At 43.1% G+C, this 21,017-nt stretch overlaps 1 protein-coding gene across 2 annotated transcripts in view; it reads left to right on the forward strand.

The window, feature by feature from the left end:
- Positions 1-1,555: 1,555 nt before the first annotated feature.
- Positions 1,556-21,017, forward strand: part of C1qtnf7 (C1q and tumor necrosis factor related protein 7) — a 103,702-nt gene continuing 84,240 nt past the window's right edge. Inside the window, exon 1 of one of the 2 annotated variants that reach the window (XM_006503665.4) lies at positions 1,556-1,807. Coding sequence is in view for 1 of the 2 variants with exons in the window: in NM_001135172.1 (NP_001128644.1) it covers positions 2,105-2,117 (13 nt within the window). In the remaining variant the exon portion in view is untranslated. Of the gene's footprint in view, positions 2,118-21,017 lie in introns of both variants that reach the window. The other variant, NM_001135172.1, reaches the window with a different exon arrangement.

The raw sequence follows: 21,017 nt of genomic DNA on the forward strand, positions 1-21,017 counted from the left end.
GATTCCCTTTCCTCTTTCATTTGCTTTTGAATCTTGACCATCTCTTCCCTGGCATGGTCTCATTCTCAAAACACCTTGCCAGCTGCACCTAGCAATGGCCAGTCACATAATGTGTGTCTTCTCTCACCCCTTTCTTCTAGCGCTAAAAGGTTACTTACCTCACATTTCCTTCCAAGTCACTGCTCTTACCAAGGTCGCCAAAGGTTTTCCACTTCAAGCCCTGGACTGTTGGCTTTTGAGCCCTGTATCCAGTCTGTCACATTCATCTGTTGCCACCTAATGCCCTGAGTTAAGAGCTTTGATAGAGTAGTATCCACGTCTATCAATTTCTTTCGCATTGGTCAGGATGCTCATGCTAGATTTTCTGGTAAACATCATAAGATGACTTACTAAATCCCTAATGCACAGAAGGACACGTGATTAGCACTAACCAAACAAGTACTCGATGGTATGCATATATACAAAAACCACTGTTTGTCATGTTGGTACTTATACCTTCCAAATACCTTTTTTTTTAAAGTAAAGCAACACGATCAGGATTACAGCGAATGTGGATCCAGCATGTGAGTTCAGTTCCCCACCGTGTGCTCTGCCTTAAGATCATGCCCCAGCAGAAACACAAGCAAATCAGGCCCCATTATTACTCTCACTCTCGTATAGAAAACTGAAAGAAGCCTGTTCATTTCTCTGTAGGCTTACATCATCTCTGTTTGTACTTATTATTTATATGCTATAAAATATTTTAAATGCTACCTATTGTGTAATAGTTACTTGACGGAACTCTAAAACACAAGGGAAGGATCAATAGCCTTTGAAATAATGAGGTTATATCCCTGGACTGGTTTGCATAATTCTGAGCAGTGAGCATACTTAATGGAATGTGTCCATGTCGATACTTCTGTTCATTTTTGAATGGTCTATTGGTCTAACTGATGCTTTCTATTCATTGAGGAAGTTTTATTGCACAGGTAGTCATTAAGTTTGTCAAAGTCATACATTACCCTATGTTGATTCCTATACCAATTATGAAATATTGATCATTTTAAGGGAGAGTATGTATGCAAATCAAAATTGACACAAACTGTTTATTGCTATACATAAGCATCACTCCGTTACTATTTACTGAGCCTGGGTTACTAAGCAGGCACTAAGTAAGACCTGTTTTGATATATATCATAAAATACTTTTAAATAAATATTTAAGCCATGCTTTAAAAGTTTGCTATAATTTTAATACACACGTGTGTGTGTGTGTGTGTGTGTGTTGACAGTGGGAAGAACTGGATAATAAAATGTAAAAATACAATCACCAACTAAAATGCCAGAAAATGTATTCTGATCACAGGCTAAAATATCAGAAGGTTTACTCAATTACATAGATATAATTTGCAAAGTGTGTGTCCTTCCTAGATTTATAGCACACATGTGGACTAATGCTTAAACAAAACTAATGTAAATAACATCATCTGAAGTACTTTCCTGTTCCATGAAGACATCGTGATAAATTAAGGTGAAATCACAAACATTCCTGCTGACACAATTCCACCGGTGTAGCCCTTTTCCTAACTTGCCAGATAAACTTTCCTGAGTGCTTCAGGAAATGATGCCCGTCAGTCTCTAGATACTACTTGAAAGGGCTTCAGGGACTCCGTTCCACACAGTGCAAACAGCGATGGCTGCAGAGAGACGGGAAATCCTCCAGATACCCGAGACCCTTGCTTCACATCTGCCTCCGTCTGGGGTTTGCAGAAGAACCTTGCCCACTCCTCCTCATTCCTAACGAGTGTATATAGTAAACTCTTTGAAATGTGAGTATTATGGGAAGGATCGCAGTTGCTTTAAATTATAGAAGTTGGCAAGTGCCTGGGAGAAGGAGTGGGAGGTTGTTTAAACTGAGAAAGACGGTTGCAGAACTTCGTACGACAGCATGAGCTCGCGCTCCGCACACATCCTTTATTTTTCTTCAAGACACTTCTCTGCATTGTTGTGGAGCAGCTTGGGTAATAACCATATTTCTGCTCTGAATAGTTTTTAATGGTTTCTAAATTCATGGGAGTGTCAAAGCAAGGAAGTCTCATGTTTGGGAAGGACATCTGAACCCAGCAATGCCCAGGAAAGGTAAGTTGTTGTTTTTCACTACAGCCTTTCTCTTTCCCCCTTCTGTTTGGACTTTATCAAAATATTTGCAGGAAGAACCACAGACAGCTACTTGTAAGGAGATGGAGGGATGTGTGGATAGAATGTCAACAAATGATAAATCAGAGAATGGACTCAACAGCGGTGTCTCTCCTACTTTCTGTTCCGCTTGATGTAGTAAGCGTCTATGTATGGAAATGCTGTTTCTCTTAGAAAAGGTCAGAGGGCTCTCTGAAAACTCCAGTCTTTGAATATAAGCTGTTCTGTGGGCAGTGGGCTAATGTATGGTCTAATCTCAGTATTTATTTGTTCTACAAGACTTGACTTCCAGAGCTGAGAGTCTTAGAACTCGGAAAACTTTCTCATAGATTGTGGTAACATCCTAAAATGTCTCTCAGTCGTGGTTACTGTGACTGACTGTTTTGTGGAATATGTTTCCTTACAGTTAAGTAAACCATTTGACTCTTTCTTATAAGAACCTACGAAAATGTTAACAATATTAATTTTATCTCCCTGGAGGGTAAAACAAAACAAAACAAAACAGTTGAACATGGCAATTTTTGCATAAGTCAAAGTCAGCCGAGGGTGTCCTTATCTCAGAAGAGTGACTGACTTGTGCCTTCAGATAGCTCTCGTGTTTTTCGATGTGTTGGTCATCTGAGAAGCACCCTGGGGTGGAGGGGCATGTGAACATTCTGTGCCGCTTTCTATTTCCGGAAGAAACTCTGTTGTCAGTGAGTTCCTATTTTTTCAAGGCAGAATCCCAGGTGCAAAAAAGAAAAGTCGCCAGACACTCACTGAGATCAGAAGAGGGATTTTGCAGGCTAAGATTTCTAGCTGAGCCCTGCATCCATTGCTCCGTGTGCACTCTTATGTATGTGCTTGCCGGCAGAAGTTTAAGAACTGTAGGTTTGATTGAGCTGTGATGGTTGGGACATGGAGGTGACCTCAGTCTGCAAGGCCCGCTGGTTTAGAAATATTGGCAATTACGGCAGTTAGGTCTGGGAGAGGACGGGAGGTATTGCTACAGTCGCCGTCTCCAGCTATGAAAGCACTTTACTGTCTTGTTATTTTTTCCTTCTGCATCAAAGTCTAGTTACATAATGAAGATTGCTGTGGCTTCCCTTGCCTTGGGGTCTTGGTGATTAAGGTCAGAGTAAAGGCAACACTGTATAAAAAGCAAAAAGGTGACTATTAGCTCCTGGCAAAGTAGTCGAGGGACAGCATTTGTTAGCTCCCTCTCTCCACCCGTAACTAGTGGGGTAAGTAGCTAATTCATAGACACCTCCCTTCCATCTCTTTCCTGCTGTCTGTTTCTGCCTCTATTCTACCCACACCAGCCTACAGACCACTACGAGGAAGCAGGGGTTCAGACAGGCAAAACTGTCGCCACAGCCTCTCTCCCAGTCCTTCGGGTCCACTCCTGGGCTGTAGAGGAAGCCCCCACCCTATCTGGAGGGGGTCTCCAGTACCCCACCCATGACCTCATCGCCGGCAGCTTCGAGAGCTGGATGGCCAGCGCTTGCATGGCGCCTGAGTGGACCCTGGGGATGGGTGTGGCCTAAAAATGCGCAGTATGGCATGACGTGACTTCCCATCACGGGCTCCCACAGAGGCTGCCAGCATTTCTAGAAGCCAAACTTGCCAGACCCCACCCCAGGGCCCAACGAGCACACCCCCACCCCAATGCGCACCCTAGAAGATGAAAACAAAGGCAATCAGGGTTGCTAACAAAAACCCCCCAAGCCAGCTGACTCATCCGAGCCTCAGCCACAGGGGCTTTGGGATAAAACACGGATGATGCCGTGGAAGCAGCTAGTCAGGGTTGTCTCCAAAAGCGTCTTGATGAGAGAAACCCAAGGTGATCTGTGTTTTCGTTACAGAATCTGGGAAAGAGAAACAGCCTCTTGCAGGAACTGGGGTATAGGTGGGGATAAGGTTAACTACTAAACTGCCAGGAGGACACCAGCTACCTGTCTGACCTGCTTTGGTACGAACCAGGCTTAGCCACGTTTGTGGGGATACAGAATCGGCCTCATGTTAGTAGTCCAGACTTGACAAGACAGGCTTAGTAATCAATGGCCGAAGGACTAGAAAAGTAATTCCATGCTCTCCAACAAGCCTTCCCAGAGGCCCCACTGTGTGCCAGACACGTTAGCAATGTGCTTTAAAAGCAATCTTAAAATTAGCAGCAGTGTAAACAATAGGAGAACGCCAAGAAGTATCTTGTACAGCAGTCCACTTGGGTCAGAGATAGATTCATATAGAGCAGCCTTTGGAGCCTCCAAACTAGACTTTGGGGACTGAGCCGTTCTCCATGAGAAAGTCAAAGAAGGATGGTGCACCCTGTCAGAGAGGTATAAAGGTTACCCCAGCTCTCCAATGGGGAAATATGTGGATGGTAAATCTGTTTCTCAGAGTGAGTTCCAAGGCAGAAGGTTTTATTGGTGTTAGCTAGAGTATCTTCAGGGTATTAGTCCAGAGTATTGTCTGGTCAGGCAACTTTGGGAATGTGGAAAGCTATGGACCACAGTGAAGTAGGGCATTTGGTTTCAACTCCACAGATGTTGGACATCGACTCCCAGCCTGCACCCTGTGTATGAACTTGGACCGATTCGAATATCAGGGTCTTCACTTGTTAGATGAGAATAATAAATAATATTCATCTTCTGAGGTCATTCTGAGGATGGCCTCAGAGAGTCCACATGAGGGTCTAGGCATGACAGCTTGATAATGCCAGCTATGATCAGCAATTCCGAGTTAGGTTTCCTGCAGGACCTCTTTCTATTTTAACTGATCTGCATGTTTTCTGACTCACCACGAGTGGGATCATTACAATCTAATGTTTTCCGAACTTCAAAAACGCAAGCATGAACGCATGCTGGAAAGCTAATGAGCTGAGAAAAAGTGTCCTTACACTGCATGAGCCTTCCCAAGACTTAATAGAAATGTACCAGTTTTCACCGGCCACTTCACAGGCTGCCCCCTTCAGGAGCACCCCACCCTCCGAGATCCAACTCACATCCAAGAAAATTGATTTATAATATCCAATTTCAACTTTTAGAAGGAAAAGGGGCAGAAAAGTAAAAATGCTTTCAGTGAGTGACCACTGGGAGCCTCAGTCTCTACCTCCTGAATGCAGAAGAGATTCCAAGTAAATGAAACTTCAATAAAAATAGATCCCAATAATCAGATGAGCCAGCCATGTTCCTTAATGTCTGGCTTATGCAGACGATCATGCTTGATCCTACACAACAGGTGTAACTTATATCCCTCAGGGGGGAGAAGAAAACTCATTCCACACACAAGAAAACTGAGACCCAGACGAACTCAGAAAACTTCCTAATCTTTCAGAGTCTAAGTGCTAAAGGAAGGGGGGTAGGTCTGCAAACAGAACTTCATCTGATGCCGTGGGTCCCTGGCCAGGAAAGAGTCCACAAATCAGAGAGCATACAATACAATCCCCAGATAGTGAAGACCTGTGGGTGGGGCATTGGACACTAACAGTCCAGGAGAGAACTGAGGAGTAGCAGGAGAGCAGTCCTGACAGATGGAAGTACAGCCTCAGAGAGTGGAGTACCAGGGAAAGATGAGCTGCAGACACTAGATTGCAGTCACAGCGAATCTTGAATGCCAGAACACAAGGTTTGGATGCTGTTGTTGTTGGTGGTGTTTTGTTTCATGGAATAACCATTAAATGTTTGCAAATAAGAAAGCAATGTGATGATAACAGAGAGAAAACCTTGCTAGGAGCTAGGCAGTGAGACATCAATGATGGAAGCTCTTGCAGACATTATGTGAAGAAGGGTACACTAGACCCAGTCTACAGAGTGCAAAGCAACCCTCAGGCTTCACTGATCCACTCTCCCTGTGGTCCTCCTCAATTCCAGTATAGTGGACCGGGGTAAAGAATGAGGAGTGTTGGAGGGGCAGGTTGGCCCCAGAAAGCCCTCCCAGTCCACACTCATGAAGATGACATTCTAAGCAGTTTCATGGAAATCGTGAACTATACAGTTCCCCCTTCCATCACTGGGTTCCAGACTTACCTCATATCAAGCAGGCACATTTCCAAAACAACCTTTGACTCTACAAAAGTTTTATGAGTTTACAGCTATGGTGATTACATAATAATGGTATTGGCATGCAATGGTGGGGGTGATTGTTTTAATATATCCCTTCAGGGGAGACTAAAGTTCTTCCTCCTGGCTGCCTGCCTTTTGCAAAAATAAACTTTCTTATGTCTGGGGATTCTGACAGCAGTTTATACCACACTCTCTCAGTTTGATCTGCACAGGGGTTGCTTTATAAGCCTCTACAGTGTCCAGTACCCCAGGTGATGGCATTCAGAGATCAGGAATTAATACCCCTTGATTCCCCAGTGCCTTAAAAATGGCACAGACCACAATCTTAATTTACAAGCAGTGGTCTGCAAGAAATGTCACATTCCCATACTGTCCTTAATTCAACTGAAATCTGAGTCCAAAATTCCACACCAACAAGGCCTGAACTTAGAACATTATTGGTGCTGCCAAATCCACCATCTGCAGCACCAGGATCAAGCACCTATCTCCGGCAAACCTCATTCACACAAGTTAAGACAGCTCTCATTGACTGCATGTCCCTTAGGCCTTGAATCACACTTCCAAACCCTGGCTGGGGACCAGGAATCATTGAAAAGATGGGGAAGCCTAGGATCTGAGCATTACTAGGCATCCCTGGGCATGGAGATATGACAAACAGTGCTGGATTGACACATTGAGTCCTTATAGACTCTTCAACCCAAGTCTGGCAGATCTGGGAAAACCTTTCATCTAAACTCTTTCACTTCCCCTCCCACATATATACTTTTTTTTTTGAGATGGTGATTTAATTACATTTTCCCCTTCCTTTCCTCCCTCCAAGTCCTTCCCATATGCCCCTCTCCTTCAAATTCATGGCCTCTTTTTCTCATTAACTGTTACTGTGTGCCACATCATGTATTTGTATATACACATATATATTACTTTTTTAAAGATTTATTTATTATTATATCTAAGTACACTGTAGCTGCCTTCAGATGCACCAGAAGAGAGCATCAGCTCTCATTACGGATGGTTGTGAGCCACCATGTGGTTGCTGGGATTTGTCAGGACCTTCGGAAGAGCAGTCGGTGCTCTTAACCACTGAGCCATCTCTCCAGCCCACATATATATTCTTAAATATGACCTGTTGAGTGTTATATAATACTACTACTTGTATGTATGTTTTCAAGGCTGATCATTTGGCCCTGGACAAGTGTTCCGGTGTTAGGCCCTAGGGAGGAGCACTTCTCCTGATCCCAGCTTTCCTCAGTTACCTGGAGTTCTCTGTAGAGTGTTGGAGCCCCACAAGGGCCCATTTGCCTTTGCAGTTTCGAAAATTGCTTGGTGTTGTCCTTGTGAAGCTGGAAGTCTCTGAAAAGGATGGCAAACTTTTCTCTTTCCTTGAAACAAGGAAGCGCAGACGGTCTGGCAGCATCCTTGAAACGCTGTGGTGGAGAGGAAGAGCAGCCCATAAATTAACCCTTCAGGAAGCCATTCTGTCCTGTGACCTTTAGATACTAAATAACTGCCAGATGTACACACCCCACTGGTTAATAAAACAAATTCTTTAAAGTTACAAGCTCCCCCCAAGGAAGTATTTACCATGTTCACATTAATGGTGTTCTTTTCTTATGTGCCTGCTACACAGCCAGCCCTGCACCCGTACTGTTGTTACATCACCCTCGTTTTTCGGTACAGAAAGGTAAAAGACTTGCCTCAGGACCTTTAGGTAGTATGCATATGCACATGTATGCATGTGTGTGCATATGCATGTGTGTGCATATACATGTGTGTGCATGCGCATGTGCATGTGCTTTTGGAGGCCAGGGGACAACTTGGATATTGTTTCTGAGAAGACATTCACTTTTATTTTCTTTGAGAAAGGGTCTCTCGTTGGCCTAAGGAGGCTAGAGAGGCTGCCCATTGCACTTCCAGGATCCGTCTCTGCCTCCTCAGCATTGGGATTTCACGAGCACACCATCATGCTCACTCAACATCATTTCCAGATTTTTAAACATGGGTGGATGCCAGAGTTAGAACTCAGGTCCCCTGGTCTGCACGGCAGGCACATCACCAACTAAGCCATTTCTCCAATCCGTGAACTAGGTGTTTTCACTCAGGTCTATCTCCAAAAGTAGCCACATACTTTCTACTCTACCCCCACAGTCTCCCAGAAGAAATACCTTATGTTTTGTTTAGCAATGCAGAACTCTGATCTTAGATAATCCTTCAGTAACTAACTCCAATTGAAATGAAATGTTTTATTAATTTGCTTTATGTGTATGGCTGTTTTGCCCAGATGTATGTCTGTGCACCAGGGGCATGCCTCTGGAGCCATTGGGTCCCCTGGTATTGGAGTTTCAAACAGGTATATGCTTATATAAATGGAACCCTGGTCCTCTAGAAGAGCAGTCAGTGTTTGTGACCACTGGGCCATCTCCATAGTTTCTAAAATACATTTAAGTGGAGCTCTTCTATCAACATAAAGCCTCTACTTAGTGTGATAAGAAGCATCCAAAATGGCTTATTACCCTGCCTCCTAGCTCACCTGTATGATGGCAGATGGATGGCCCATTCCTATGGAAGAGAGTACAATAAGATAAAGGACATTATCCCATGCACAGTTGGAAAAGAGACCAAATTCTCATCCACTCTTCTGTCTTCTGCCTGTAACTCCGGAGAAGAAACTACCTCCTAACTAATAAACAGCTAACTCACAGAAAAGCATCAGCCTGATGCAGCTTTGAGCCTCTGCATTCTACCAGTAATGCAAAGGCAGGGCTGATACTGTTGCCCTAAAACACATTGCTACCAGATGGTCTCAGACAAAACTCAAGAGCAGTCATTAAAACACTATTTGCTATAGCTAATGGCCAACATCCTCCAAATAGCTTATCCCCTTAAATTTAGAGTATTGTGGGTTTTCTACATTAACATATTTACATAAGACTTTATGGGGTAATTTATATTTCATTCCATTCTGAACTCTAGTTTGACATTAACCTAGTTTGGCATCAACTTGCTTACCAAGGCATTCCATCAGTTTCCGGGATCACTGCTGTTTCCTTGTACACTCTACAATAAAGAGATCATGTTTCTGTGTGTGAATTTAGAGGATGTTGTGTCTTTAATTCAGGTCATGTGGACTCCACTGCATTGAGTGTATTGATGCCCTCTGCACAGGCTCTCCTTGTGATAAGTTCTGTTGTGCATATGTGCTCATATCCTGTTGCTTTCTAAACAAGATGAAACATCATCAAGGCCCTCCCTTATGAGAGTAGGGCTCTTTGATCCAGCCTCCAGAACTTAATGTTTGTTACTTGTAAATTGTCCAATCTCCAGTATTCTGTCATAGCAGTACCAAGGGTATTGGCATGGGAGCTTTGAGCTTCTATTTCTTGAGCACCCTCCTTGTCAGCCATATGCCTTCCACCCTCCTCCATAAACCCCACCCTTGTGAGCACCCAGCCCTTGGTTCCTAAGGCAGACCTATACTAAGGTCTGAAGAATACGAGTCCATTTCCAGTATGAATTATATCAAGCCATCTTATTACCTACCAAAGAATTGCAACTTCATATAATTCCAATGTAGTCAGGAGATGTAATGTAAAACTCTTGCTTCTTGAAGAAATTTACATAGCATGTCCTTGAATACACCATCTGTTTGTTCTACATTTGCCCCTGAGGCCAAGCATGAACACTCTCCAAATGGACTTTTTAACTCCATCCAAGATGTACACTTTACTTTCAGCTTTAATACCAGCAGGTGCAAAATGCTGATGCCTAGTAAAATCATGTCCAGATCACTAGAAAGTTCTTCATTATATCAGAATCTGGGTGTTACCGAGGGCTTACGATTGTCCTTCTGCCTTCTTACATAGCAAGGGAAAGTCCTCTTTCCTCTGCCTGCCTTCTTCCAACTCTCTAGGATATCCATTTATGAGAAGAATGCTTCTCTGTGCTCTGTAAAGTTAAGGTAGGTGTGTGTGTGTGTGTGTGTGTGTGTGTGTGTGTGTGTGTGTGTGTGTGTGTCTGAGTACTCCCTTGACACAGAATCCAGGCTTGACCCCAGGTTTCAAATGACCTCCACATCTCCCATCATAATGTTTACTTTTCTTGTTACTATGATACAAGTATCTTGACAGAAGCAACTTAAGGAAGGAGGGTTGGTTTTGTCTCATAGTTCAAGAGGACAGTGAGTCATGACTGTGAAGTCAAGACAGCAGGAGCCTGAAGCAGCAGGTCACTGTGCATCTACAGTCAGGAAAGAGAGAGCAGCAGTTGCTTATGCTCAACTAGTCTTCTCCCTTTTGCTCAGTCCAGGGACCAAGTCCAGGGAACAGGGCCCACTTTTACGGTTTGTTTTCCTATCTCAATCATCCTAACCAAGATCATCCTTCACAGATGTTCTTATAGGCTTATCCCAGAGGTGGTTCCATATCATATCCATGTATATGATAATCCATATACATGTCAAATCCATCTCCAAGTCCTGAGGTACAGAGATTACTTAATGGCTTGCCCTGAAAAAAAATAAAGTAAGGCAGGGGAAGACCAGGGGAGAGAGGGAAGGAGGGAGGGAGGGTATCAATTAGTGGTCTTAAATGGAAAATCAGATGTTCCTCAGGGTATGCCTAACTACCACTCAGGATACTGTCTGGCACCCACAGAACAGGGGATATGTTAAGCTCTGTGACTCAAAGATCCAATATCTAATAATGCTAAATTTGCACCAATAATCTCATTAGAAAAAAAACAACTAAGATATTCTGGGTCTTAAAATGTTTCTAACAAAGCTTGTTTTCATCTATATTAGAGTTCTGTTTTTTTTTTCTTTTCCTAGTTAATTAAAACTAATCATAAATTAAGAGCCTGGAATTAAGATCTTTTTGTATGTCAGCCTCAGTCCTACTTTTCCCTGCTTTGTGACAATGTGTAACTCTAACCTGTCTGAGCTGTTGTTTCTCCTTGAAAATGGGCCCAATGTCTACCTATCATCCTGGCTCACTAGATGCATTGATACACATGTAAGGAACAGTGTGTAGGCTGGGAGGTAAACCACAAATGAGTTATTGCCAGGAGCCTCATCCTTAAGGCAAACATGATAACTTCCCCTTGATTCCCTTACTATGGTGGCTTTCTTCCCTCTGAACAAATTAACACTTAATTTAATGAATACAAACAAAATGCAAGCAAGAGAAACCCAGCAAACCAGGGGCTCAGGAAGAGACTTGTGTAAGAGTGTAAACATGTCAAGGAAGATAACTGCAGCCAAGCTGGACATGTTTCCATGACCATGCGGGCACCATGAGAAGCACATTCCAGGCTGCCTGGCCTTGACTTGCTCTCATTGTGTTATGTGCATTTATCCACAGTCTCACTTGCTATGGTTTCATGGTAGAACAGTTGCTTTCAGCAGGCATCCATAGCTTGAGAAGATTAAATAGCAAGTTCCATAAGTGAATAATTTATGTTTTAAGTTACACACTCAGAGTAGTATAAACCTCTCAGCATCCTGCACTCTCCTCCCTGGGACATGGATCTGTCCCTTCTCCAGAGTATCCCTTCCGTGTGTGCCACCTATGTCCTAGTCACTTGGTAGCCTTTCCCGTGATCCAGCTGAGTCTTCTGACTTCATAGTGTACACTTTCACATAACCCTATTTTACTTGATACTGATCCCAGAGTGCACATATTTATTATAGTTTAATTTTTTAATATTGTTGCTTATTATTATTAATGCCTTCAACTTCCTATTATACCTAATGTATCAATTAAACTATATATTGATACATTATAACTAATGGATCAATTATACTATCATATATATGTACGTATAGCTTTAAAAAGTCATAGTAAACAGAGGTCAGTCCTATGTCAGGTTTGGGTTTTTGCAAGTTATCTCTGTAGAGAAAAGAGCATATGCATGTCTGGTTTGGGATGACTTGTGCTTGCTATTTGCATATACAACTCAACTCCTTCCCTGTTGTTTCTATCAACGAAAGAAAATATAACCACTTCTCAAAAATACAATATCAGTAGGTCACCAGCTTGCTGGGCAATGCTCTGAGTTAGCAACCACAGTTATATACCTATAGGCATAAACAGCAGAAGCCAAAAACAAATACATATGTACAGGGAAGACCCCAGGGAGTAGGGACCACATACTTTAGCATACATGTAGACACACACACACAAATGCACACATACAAATGTGCACACACACACAAACAAATGTATACAACACATGCACACACAAATACTTGTGATAAGTCTGGCCTGCAGAAACGGCACTTTCATATGGTTCAACTCACTATTATATAGAAATATTTTAAAATTCTACTTTACTGTCATGTGAGAAATCTCAGGAGCACTTGCCACTCAGCATCAAGTCCTGATTTAGCATGTACACATAAGCAAATGTTCCCGGCAGCAGCGTACACTGCAGCATACACTCACCCCGCAGACAGTGCAACAGTCTATAAAGTCCTTCCATATTCCACAACACCACTCCACGGCTCACACTATACATCTGCCCCTGTAGGACCCAAAGCCTTACAGCCATCATGACAACCACATAAATGAATATATAATTTGTTTGCCAGTGACTCTAGTATCTTCACATCTTTGGTCATAAGTCTCAGAGGGTTACATGTAAAATATAGTTCACTGCCCGTTCCCAAAAGGGTACACCATGGAGCTTACGATCAGATGATTTTATCATCTGCTCTTGGCCATGTCAGTCTCTATACCCCTTAGTTCCTCTGCAGTGACTCAGTTTCCCCTTCAGCTCCCTCTTTTCTGGTCCTTAACCAGGGCCACTGTCTGACAGCTGCCTCCTCCACTGCTCTCTCCCTGCTCTCTTCTTTGAACCGTGCCCATCTTTCATTTTCTGCTTTCTGTTTACCGATCTTGTCATACCGCATTCTCTGTTCTTCCCATTCCTGTCTCTCCAAGTCCTCTCCTTTTGTGTTTCCCCACACCCAGTCTAGTCTGACCTCTCTCTCTCTCTCTCTCTCTCTCTCTCTCTCTCTCTCTCCATTTTTATTTGTGCATCTGTCTCCTTCAGTTTCTATGTCCCTAGATAACTGGGGTTTCTAGCAAACATTCCATAAATACCAGTCAGTCCTTTTGTATGCGATTTTAGGTGAAGGGAAAGAAATATGCAAAATAAACAAGTGAAGTGGAAACATAAAATCAGAGCCATGAAAAGGAGGAAAAATAAAATATGTGACCCGAAAGGATCAGTCTAGTTAGAGTGATTGACCATGAAATTCTGCTTCCTGGCAGCCCACCAGGGAATTTTTAGACCCACACATTCTCTGGCGCATGGAGGGTGAAGAGCCAAAGGAGAGGAAATGAATTCTCTTTTTGCCTTGACCCAGCCCTGCTTTTGGAGCACATATTATTCCCCATAACTCCATTTTGTTTTCAACAATCCATTAATCTTTCACTGCACACCCAGAGCTTTGTGTTAAAGCCTCATTCACATCCTGTTTGGAAGGTTGTTCTATATGGTAAATACAAGGCTTCTGATGAAGGCCATTTATGTGGATGCTGTTGCTATGGTCTTGCGAAAGGAGACTTGTAAGTCTTGGTGAGTGAGCTTCCTAGATACAGGTTACAACTTCAGGGGGGTGGGCTTAAGGGAGAAAGAATCGGATAAAGAAAGAATGACAGCTCTTCAGATTCTTTTCCATTTTCTCCAAAGGCACCCATTGCTTCACCCTTTCTTGCTCTTGCCTATCACCTGCACTCTCTGAGACACATTTCAGGTTAAATATCTTATTTCCGGGATAGTAACTCCCAGGGTTTACCGCAAATGCCTTGGTACTTAATCTAAAAAGCCTTCATGGTAAGGGCAGGCTCTAGAGGTAAGTTTGGCTCTTGTGTTTTCTAGCTGGCATCAGTGGTCAATGGGATTTTCATCTGGATCTCTTTGTAAAGAAAACAAGGATGGGGATATTCATTAGACTCACGATAGGTGTGAAGCCCACAAGCATAGGAATAACAAGCAACCCAGATCCCTGCTTAGTTTGAGTCACATGCACATCACTCTCCCAACAATATCCTAAACAGTATCCTAGCCACATGGGACAGCACCTGCATTGAGCTGCAAGCCTCCCTTCTCCAAAGCAATGTAGTCATGCTACAGCCCCCCCCCCCCAACAACACCACTTAATAAAACTAATTCCTTTTGTGGCCTAAACATATCCTGATACTAAGGGCAGTGGGACAAGCCAACCTAGACCGGTTTAGGCTGCATGTGCAGAAAGGAAAACTCTATCCTTAGCATAAACATTTGGAGAGAAAAAAAACTCTATTTACCATCTTATGCCGATGCATAATTTGCATATGATTACATATGCATAATTACACAATATTAAAATCAGATGTATCATAGGAAAAACATATCCAATGGCTTACATAACTCAAACCTACCAGTTAAAACAGATATCATCCATACTCTGCCCCCAACCACTAACTCTTCCTTCTGGAGCCATATAAAGAAACCCCTGACTTTGGAATGAAACCCCTCCATCCTGTGTGCTTTTGTGTGCTTCTCTGGTTCTTTAACAAGATGTCAAGAACCTGCAAACACCCAGTGCAGACAGAGACAATGGGTAGCAGGGTTTCAATCAAATAGTAAGGTTTTGTGTAAATAAACCATAGCTACTGTTAAAATCCTGTCTTCACCCTTGAGAATGGACTAGAATAGAAACCATTAGCAAGCAGGGTGTGGACTGAATCATGGTACATTGGGTTCTCTTCCCTTCCTTCCTTCCTTTGTCCTTCCTTTTTTTCCTCTCTTCCTTTTTCCTTCTCATTCTAATGCCCCCAGTGTGAACACACATTTAATAGGCATCCTAATTAAACCCAATCTGGGTAGATTTCATGGCAACAATTCCAACTGTAAACTGACTTCATTGTAAAACCTTCCCCGCTTCTCTACACAAGGCAATATTCTGAGCCTGACTTAGGTGACATCCTGAAAGAGGTTGAGGTGCCTGTGACAGGCCAAAGCATGCCTGACAGTGTCATGTACTTTAAGAATGTGGGCACTGCCGGCGTAGCCTCAATCCTAGCTGCACCTTAACTATGAGTAAGGGAGCCTCAGAAAGGCCCTAAAGTGCAGGCTCTCCCCACAACCATTACATCAGAGCTCTGGGGGCAGCACTGAAGCAAGCATAATTTTTAGCGCTCCCCCAGTGACTTTAAAGTGCAGTAGTTATGAAGAATCACCGATTTAAGGAGTGTGTTAGTCAATGGTGTGGAAAGCCGCTGAGTTCCCAAGGCTTCGTGTCTCTCCCTGGATTTGACAGCCCTTGATTATACTTTAGGCCCTGCAGAACCTTTCTAGGAACTTTGAAGAAAGGGAAGCTAGGCTGTAGAAGGAAGACCACAAAATGCCTACAGCAAGGATATCCTGGTCTTTCAACCACAACAACAACAAAATGAGGGACATGAGGGAATGGCCCTATAGGAATTAACAAAAATAGCATAATTCACTTTCAGAATACAATTGATTTTTTTAGAATAGGCAAGGCCTAAGCATTTTTGAACCAGGATAAGTCAAACCAAATCACATTATGTTTACTAGTTAAACTTTTTTAAATAGGGAGCTGCTGTTTGACTTTACCCAATAGATTTATCAGAGGGTCGTGACCAAGTGGCTTCCATCCACTGCATCTCATTGTATATTTCTTTTTAATTGCTGCTTGTGAAACTGGTTAAATGTGTTACTTCATCACCTCTCCTTATCTTCACAATTATTCCGAGAAGTGATTCCCTTCCATTTTACACATAAGGAACAAACTTGAGATGAGTTGACAGGACCCACGGAGCACAAGAGCTTGCCTAAAGTCAGTAAGAAGCCAAACTAAGACTCAAGCCTGGGTCATTATGAACCTCTAAAGCCACTGTCTTTGACCCTGATCGTCTGGATGTAAAACACAGCTTCAATTCCTGCAAAACTGGGTGTTCATTTTATAACCTGGAAAAAAATTGATAACTGTGCCCCAAAGGCTATGCCAAACACCAGAGTCTCAGATCCCCAAGGTTATAGCCATCTTTTCAGATCCAAATCATTTCAAAGAAAAGTGGAAGGGTGTGAGGCCTTTGCTATCAATGCCACAGATGCCCAGGGTGTTGGTAGAGAAGCAGCCAGAATAGAAATTGCCCATAACTGCCACTAATCAGGAAATGTCGCTCCCTCAGCTCTGGACAGTCAGGGTTCGATAGAAATGATTGCTCCAAACACCATTCATCTCTACCATCTGCTCCTTCCTCCTCCCTGGACAAGTACTCCTTGCTGACTTCTGTCTGCCAAAGTATCATGTGTGCCAGCTCATTTGGCCATCTCCTCTTGAGGAAACCCAGTCTCCACAGCCTTTGATTGCTCTGAAAACTGATTACCGTCCATTTGCAAGCCACAGTCTCCTGCTAATGCCTCCAGGTGTCTGTGATCCACAGAGCTTTGATTTCTGGTCTATTAACTTAGAAGGGAATTAAACCTAATAAAAATATAGCATTTGCTCCAAATAGCCACATAATGCAGGGCAGTGAGATGCTCTCCTTTGGTCTGTAAAATACCGAGATTTGTGTGAGTTCTCCGCAATGAGGAGAATAAGCAAAATGTCACTTCTCCCTCATGAGAAAGGCTGATGCAATATCCCCTTGAAGGAGTAAATGGCACTTTATATCGTCTTAAAACATACACACACAATTTAATGCTACATTTAAAGGGGGAAACTGGGTTGCAACTTCATTCCAGAACAAATTTAGGTTCCTCGAGTATAAATCTCTTAATAAGACTATAAGTTGGCTTGTTCAGTTTGGATAGAAAAAAAAGTCACAATGTCCAATAAAGCACTTATTTCCTTTCCAGCTCACATTGTCTTTTCTTTTATTTTTTTCAAAAATTATTCTAACAAGATTTTGAAAGAAGGCATGTTTTATGTCCATAAATACAGCCATCTCTGATAGAACACATGACTCAGACCAAATTGGTTCAGGGAGTTTATGGCAATTTGGTCATGGCTTCTGTCCAGGATATTCACAGTTTATTGCAACAGTTATAAGGAGAAGGGGGGAAGTAGGTACCAGCTCAGCATTCTGCCTGGAGTTGGGCCTCAGCTCTAACTGGATGCTGAAGTCGTATTACCCCCACCCTGCTATTAGCCCCCAGAGTTGTTTATCATCACTTCTTACCTAAAAAGAAGCTGAGGGAGATGAATAATAGACAGCATGGCCAATACATACTTGAGATTGCTATATGAGCTGCCCTTCTCTAGTGTTTCATATTGTGTTGGGATCCGTACATGAATATGACTTGGAAGGTAACAGCAACCAAGCCAGAAACAATCTCTAAGATCCATCTCTGGAGGCAAACGTCCCGTATGAGTATCAAGCTTTCATAAGGCACATCCTAATGTTATTCACAGCCAGGGTAACAGGTCTCAGGGACCTTGCCCACAGTTGGGTGTGAGTGAAGCTTTTGTGGAAGACTGATGTGTGCATTTTATCACCATCAAACCCAAATTAGCAGCTAGGAGAAAAACAAGGCAAAGGAGAAAAGTGTGCACAGAGTTTTAAAGGAACGAGAAAACCCACATATATAATCAGGAACAGGGAAGGAAAGACTTACCTATGGTATCTTCCCTGAAGGCCAAGTAGCTCTGTTTAGTCAGAAAGGAATGTTCTGGAAGAAAAATTGTAAGATGAAAGAAAAAGATTAGAAAAGGGATTTGAACTGTGAAAGGATGGAAATGGAGGGGAGGTGATTCTGACTTTCTTCTGAAAGGAATTGGAAGCCATCAAAGGCTCTGGTGTGAGGGAGAGACATGTGGGAAGCAGAGTTTGGGAAGATTAAGCCACTGCAGTGCAGGAGGGGAGGTATTGCAGTCTGGGGCCAGATGGGGACCTTCCCTGTCATTCCAAGGTTCTCTGGAGGTCAGAGCTAGCTGAGGCTCTGAGTTCTTTCAGCTCTGCTGATCTCTGCATTGAGTGCAGGAAATCCTGGAGGATGAGCCAATGGCCCAGAGCTTGGCAAAATGTGCTTCATGCTGAAGGGTCTAAGTGCCCTTGGCCTTTGATGTGGAAATGTCATCAGTACATTGAGTAAATTCCAGAAGGTCTTCCGGGGGAGAACATGCAATAAGGTGGCCCCACACAACACACATGTGGACCTCGGTGGACAGAGAGATGCCGATGAGGGGGAAAGCAGACTGGAGGAAAAATGAGATCTTTCCCCCAATGCGGTAGGACATAAATTTAAATTATGGGTCCCAGTGAAGAAACAATATGTAAAGCCTCACTTGAATACAGCTAGTGCTTGAGGAATGGTTTTCCGCAGTCATTCTGCCTTACCCTCTGAGTACATCAGGCACATGAGGCTCTGATGAATGCTACAGTGCAATCTACAGAGACTAATGCACCAGGGGCATCCTAGCCGGGACTCAAATTTGGAAGCAAAAGGTTCTTTCACATTGCTTAGCAGTTATACAAATTCAAGAATGCTATGCTAGGGAACAAGAATTCAACCTGCTGTCACTCTTAGCCATGTGACCTTGGGCGAGTTTGCTCATTACTGAATAGGAATAGAAAGACAAGGGTTCAGTCTTGACAGCATCTTGCTCAAAACAAGGAGGTGACTGAGGAGTGAGCACGGTCGGATACCAATATAGACAGAGCCAGGCAGGAAAAGCAAATGAATCTCGTAGGATTCCTGAGAATTCAGAGCTCACTAGGTACTTGCCTTACTTGGTATTCTCATGAACTGAACAAGGGAGCCACATTGGATAATTCATTATCCAATTAGAGAGAGACCAGAGAAAGAAAAAAGAAAGATTTACTATGGCTTATCAAAAAAAAAATGAGCTCCATATTTTATTATGCCCAGGGCCAATATTATGTTGCTGATCCCAGAAGTGAGAGGGAGGAGGAACCTCTGCCAAAATGATGAGTAGAGATGAGTAAAAGTAGATTGATGTTAACAACATTTGAGTGATGGATGAATCTACCTTACAGAGAACTCTGTAGGACATTGTGAAACTCACAGCATCCCAGCTCCTTTCTGCCTCCCAACTAAATGGGACAATATCAGGAACCTCCAGGAAAGTACTCTACCACAGTCTCATGCCTGCACTAAACCCACATGCAGAGAACACTAGACCACTGAAACAAATGTCAGTATAAGAAACTGAATTGTGGAATTGAACAATAAATTTCAGCATGGAAGATACTTTACAGGTTGTCATTCAAACTTCTCAAAGCCTTGACAGAATATCTGGGCCCTCCTTGAGAATTTTTGTTGGCTAGTCATCACTTTTAGAGTCTGCTATCTAGGTCCAGATATCCTGTTAATCCCTTCCTTCCCTTTCAAAGAAAGATTCTTTGCCGAGGAACATCCTCAAAGTGCATGACAAGGCCACTTAAGAAGTAGGACCCACCCTATCTCAAAGAAGGAGGAGGAGGAGGAGGAGGAGGAGGAGGAGGACCCACTCCCAGACTCTGAAGGCAAAGGACATCCTATATATAGCTGGAAGGCCAGGTGCCAGTCCCACCTCCAGGCACCGGTTGATATAGCTGGCTGTATCCTCCCCATTCACAAGCATCCTTATTGTCCTCTGTGCCAATAGCCCTAATGTCCTCAGGTTTGGCCTAATCTGTCGAAGTTCTGGCGGGCCTCACAGTAAGGGCCTGCCTATGGAAACTGCCTTCAGAGGCCTCCACTTGGGCAATCTGGGCTTTGAGTCTGCAGTGGATAATTAGGCATTGAGAGTTCTTTTCTGAGTGCAAGGGTAACCCATAAGTCCTTTAAACTGTTAGGTGTATTTGCAGCTGTAGAATCTGTGAGTAATGAGGACGATTTACAAGCCATGTCCTTACCACACTACCAGACACAGTCAGTTCTCATGGCCCACTACAAAGGGTGTGTCCAAAATCATCCATAATGCTGAACTAGCAGTACCCAGCCACCGATGAACTACTGCTGCGGGGAAGTCTAGGGCTCTGCTCCTGACAGCCTTCATGACAGTCTCAGAAACTGATCACTCTAAAACTGCATCTTTCTTGCGTTTATGTTTAGATCACCTTTTCCATGAACTGTTGAATCATTAGCATTGAACTTCATGCCAAGAGCACTGTAGCTTGCTCATGAGCGAGGTTTGCCTGACACACAGTTTGTTCTGTAATACGCAGCCTTCCTGCACCTAGGAATACTAGAGAGGAAGCTAGCTATGTCTACTATTTTTGTGTGTTGATTTTGTTTATTCCTATTTTAAGTGGATGAGGGTTTGTTGGCCTGCATGTATATATGTGCACCTTGTGCTCTTAACTGCTGAGCCTTGTCTCCAACTCCTGAACGTTAACTTCTTTTTAGCTTGGTCTTGCTTTGGTTCATTTTCGTTTGAGAACTCATTATGTAACTGAGGATGGCTTTGAACTTCTGACCCTCCTGCTTCTCCCTTCTTAATGGTGGAATTACAGGAATGTGAGTCACATTATCGTGAGTAATACTGCACTCACAATAGAACCCAGGCTTCCTACACACCATGTAAGCATGCTACCACTTGAGCTAGATCCCCAGCCCTGGTTTTTCTACTTTCTTTTTCATGGATTTAGACCTTCATTGTAGAAAACAGAGAGGGAGGGAGAGAGAGAGAGAGAGAGAGAGAGAGAGAGAGAGAGAGAGAGAGAGAGAGAGTAGAGAAGTAGAAGCAGGCCAAATAGAGAGAGAAGAATAGGGAGGGGGAAAGGAGGTTGAGAGATGTTTTTTGTATTTTTAATTGATACATGATAATCTGATAATTGTGAATGCT

This window comes from Mus musculus, chromosome 5 (assembly GCF_000001635.26).
Source record: "Mus musculus strain C57BL/6J chromosome 5, GRCm38.p6 C57BL/6J".
NCBI classification, from domain to species: domain Eukaryota; kingdom Metazoa; phylum Chordata; class Mammalia; order Rodentia; family Muridae; genus Mus; species Mus musculus.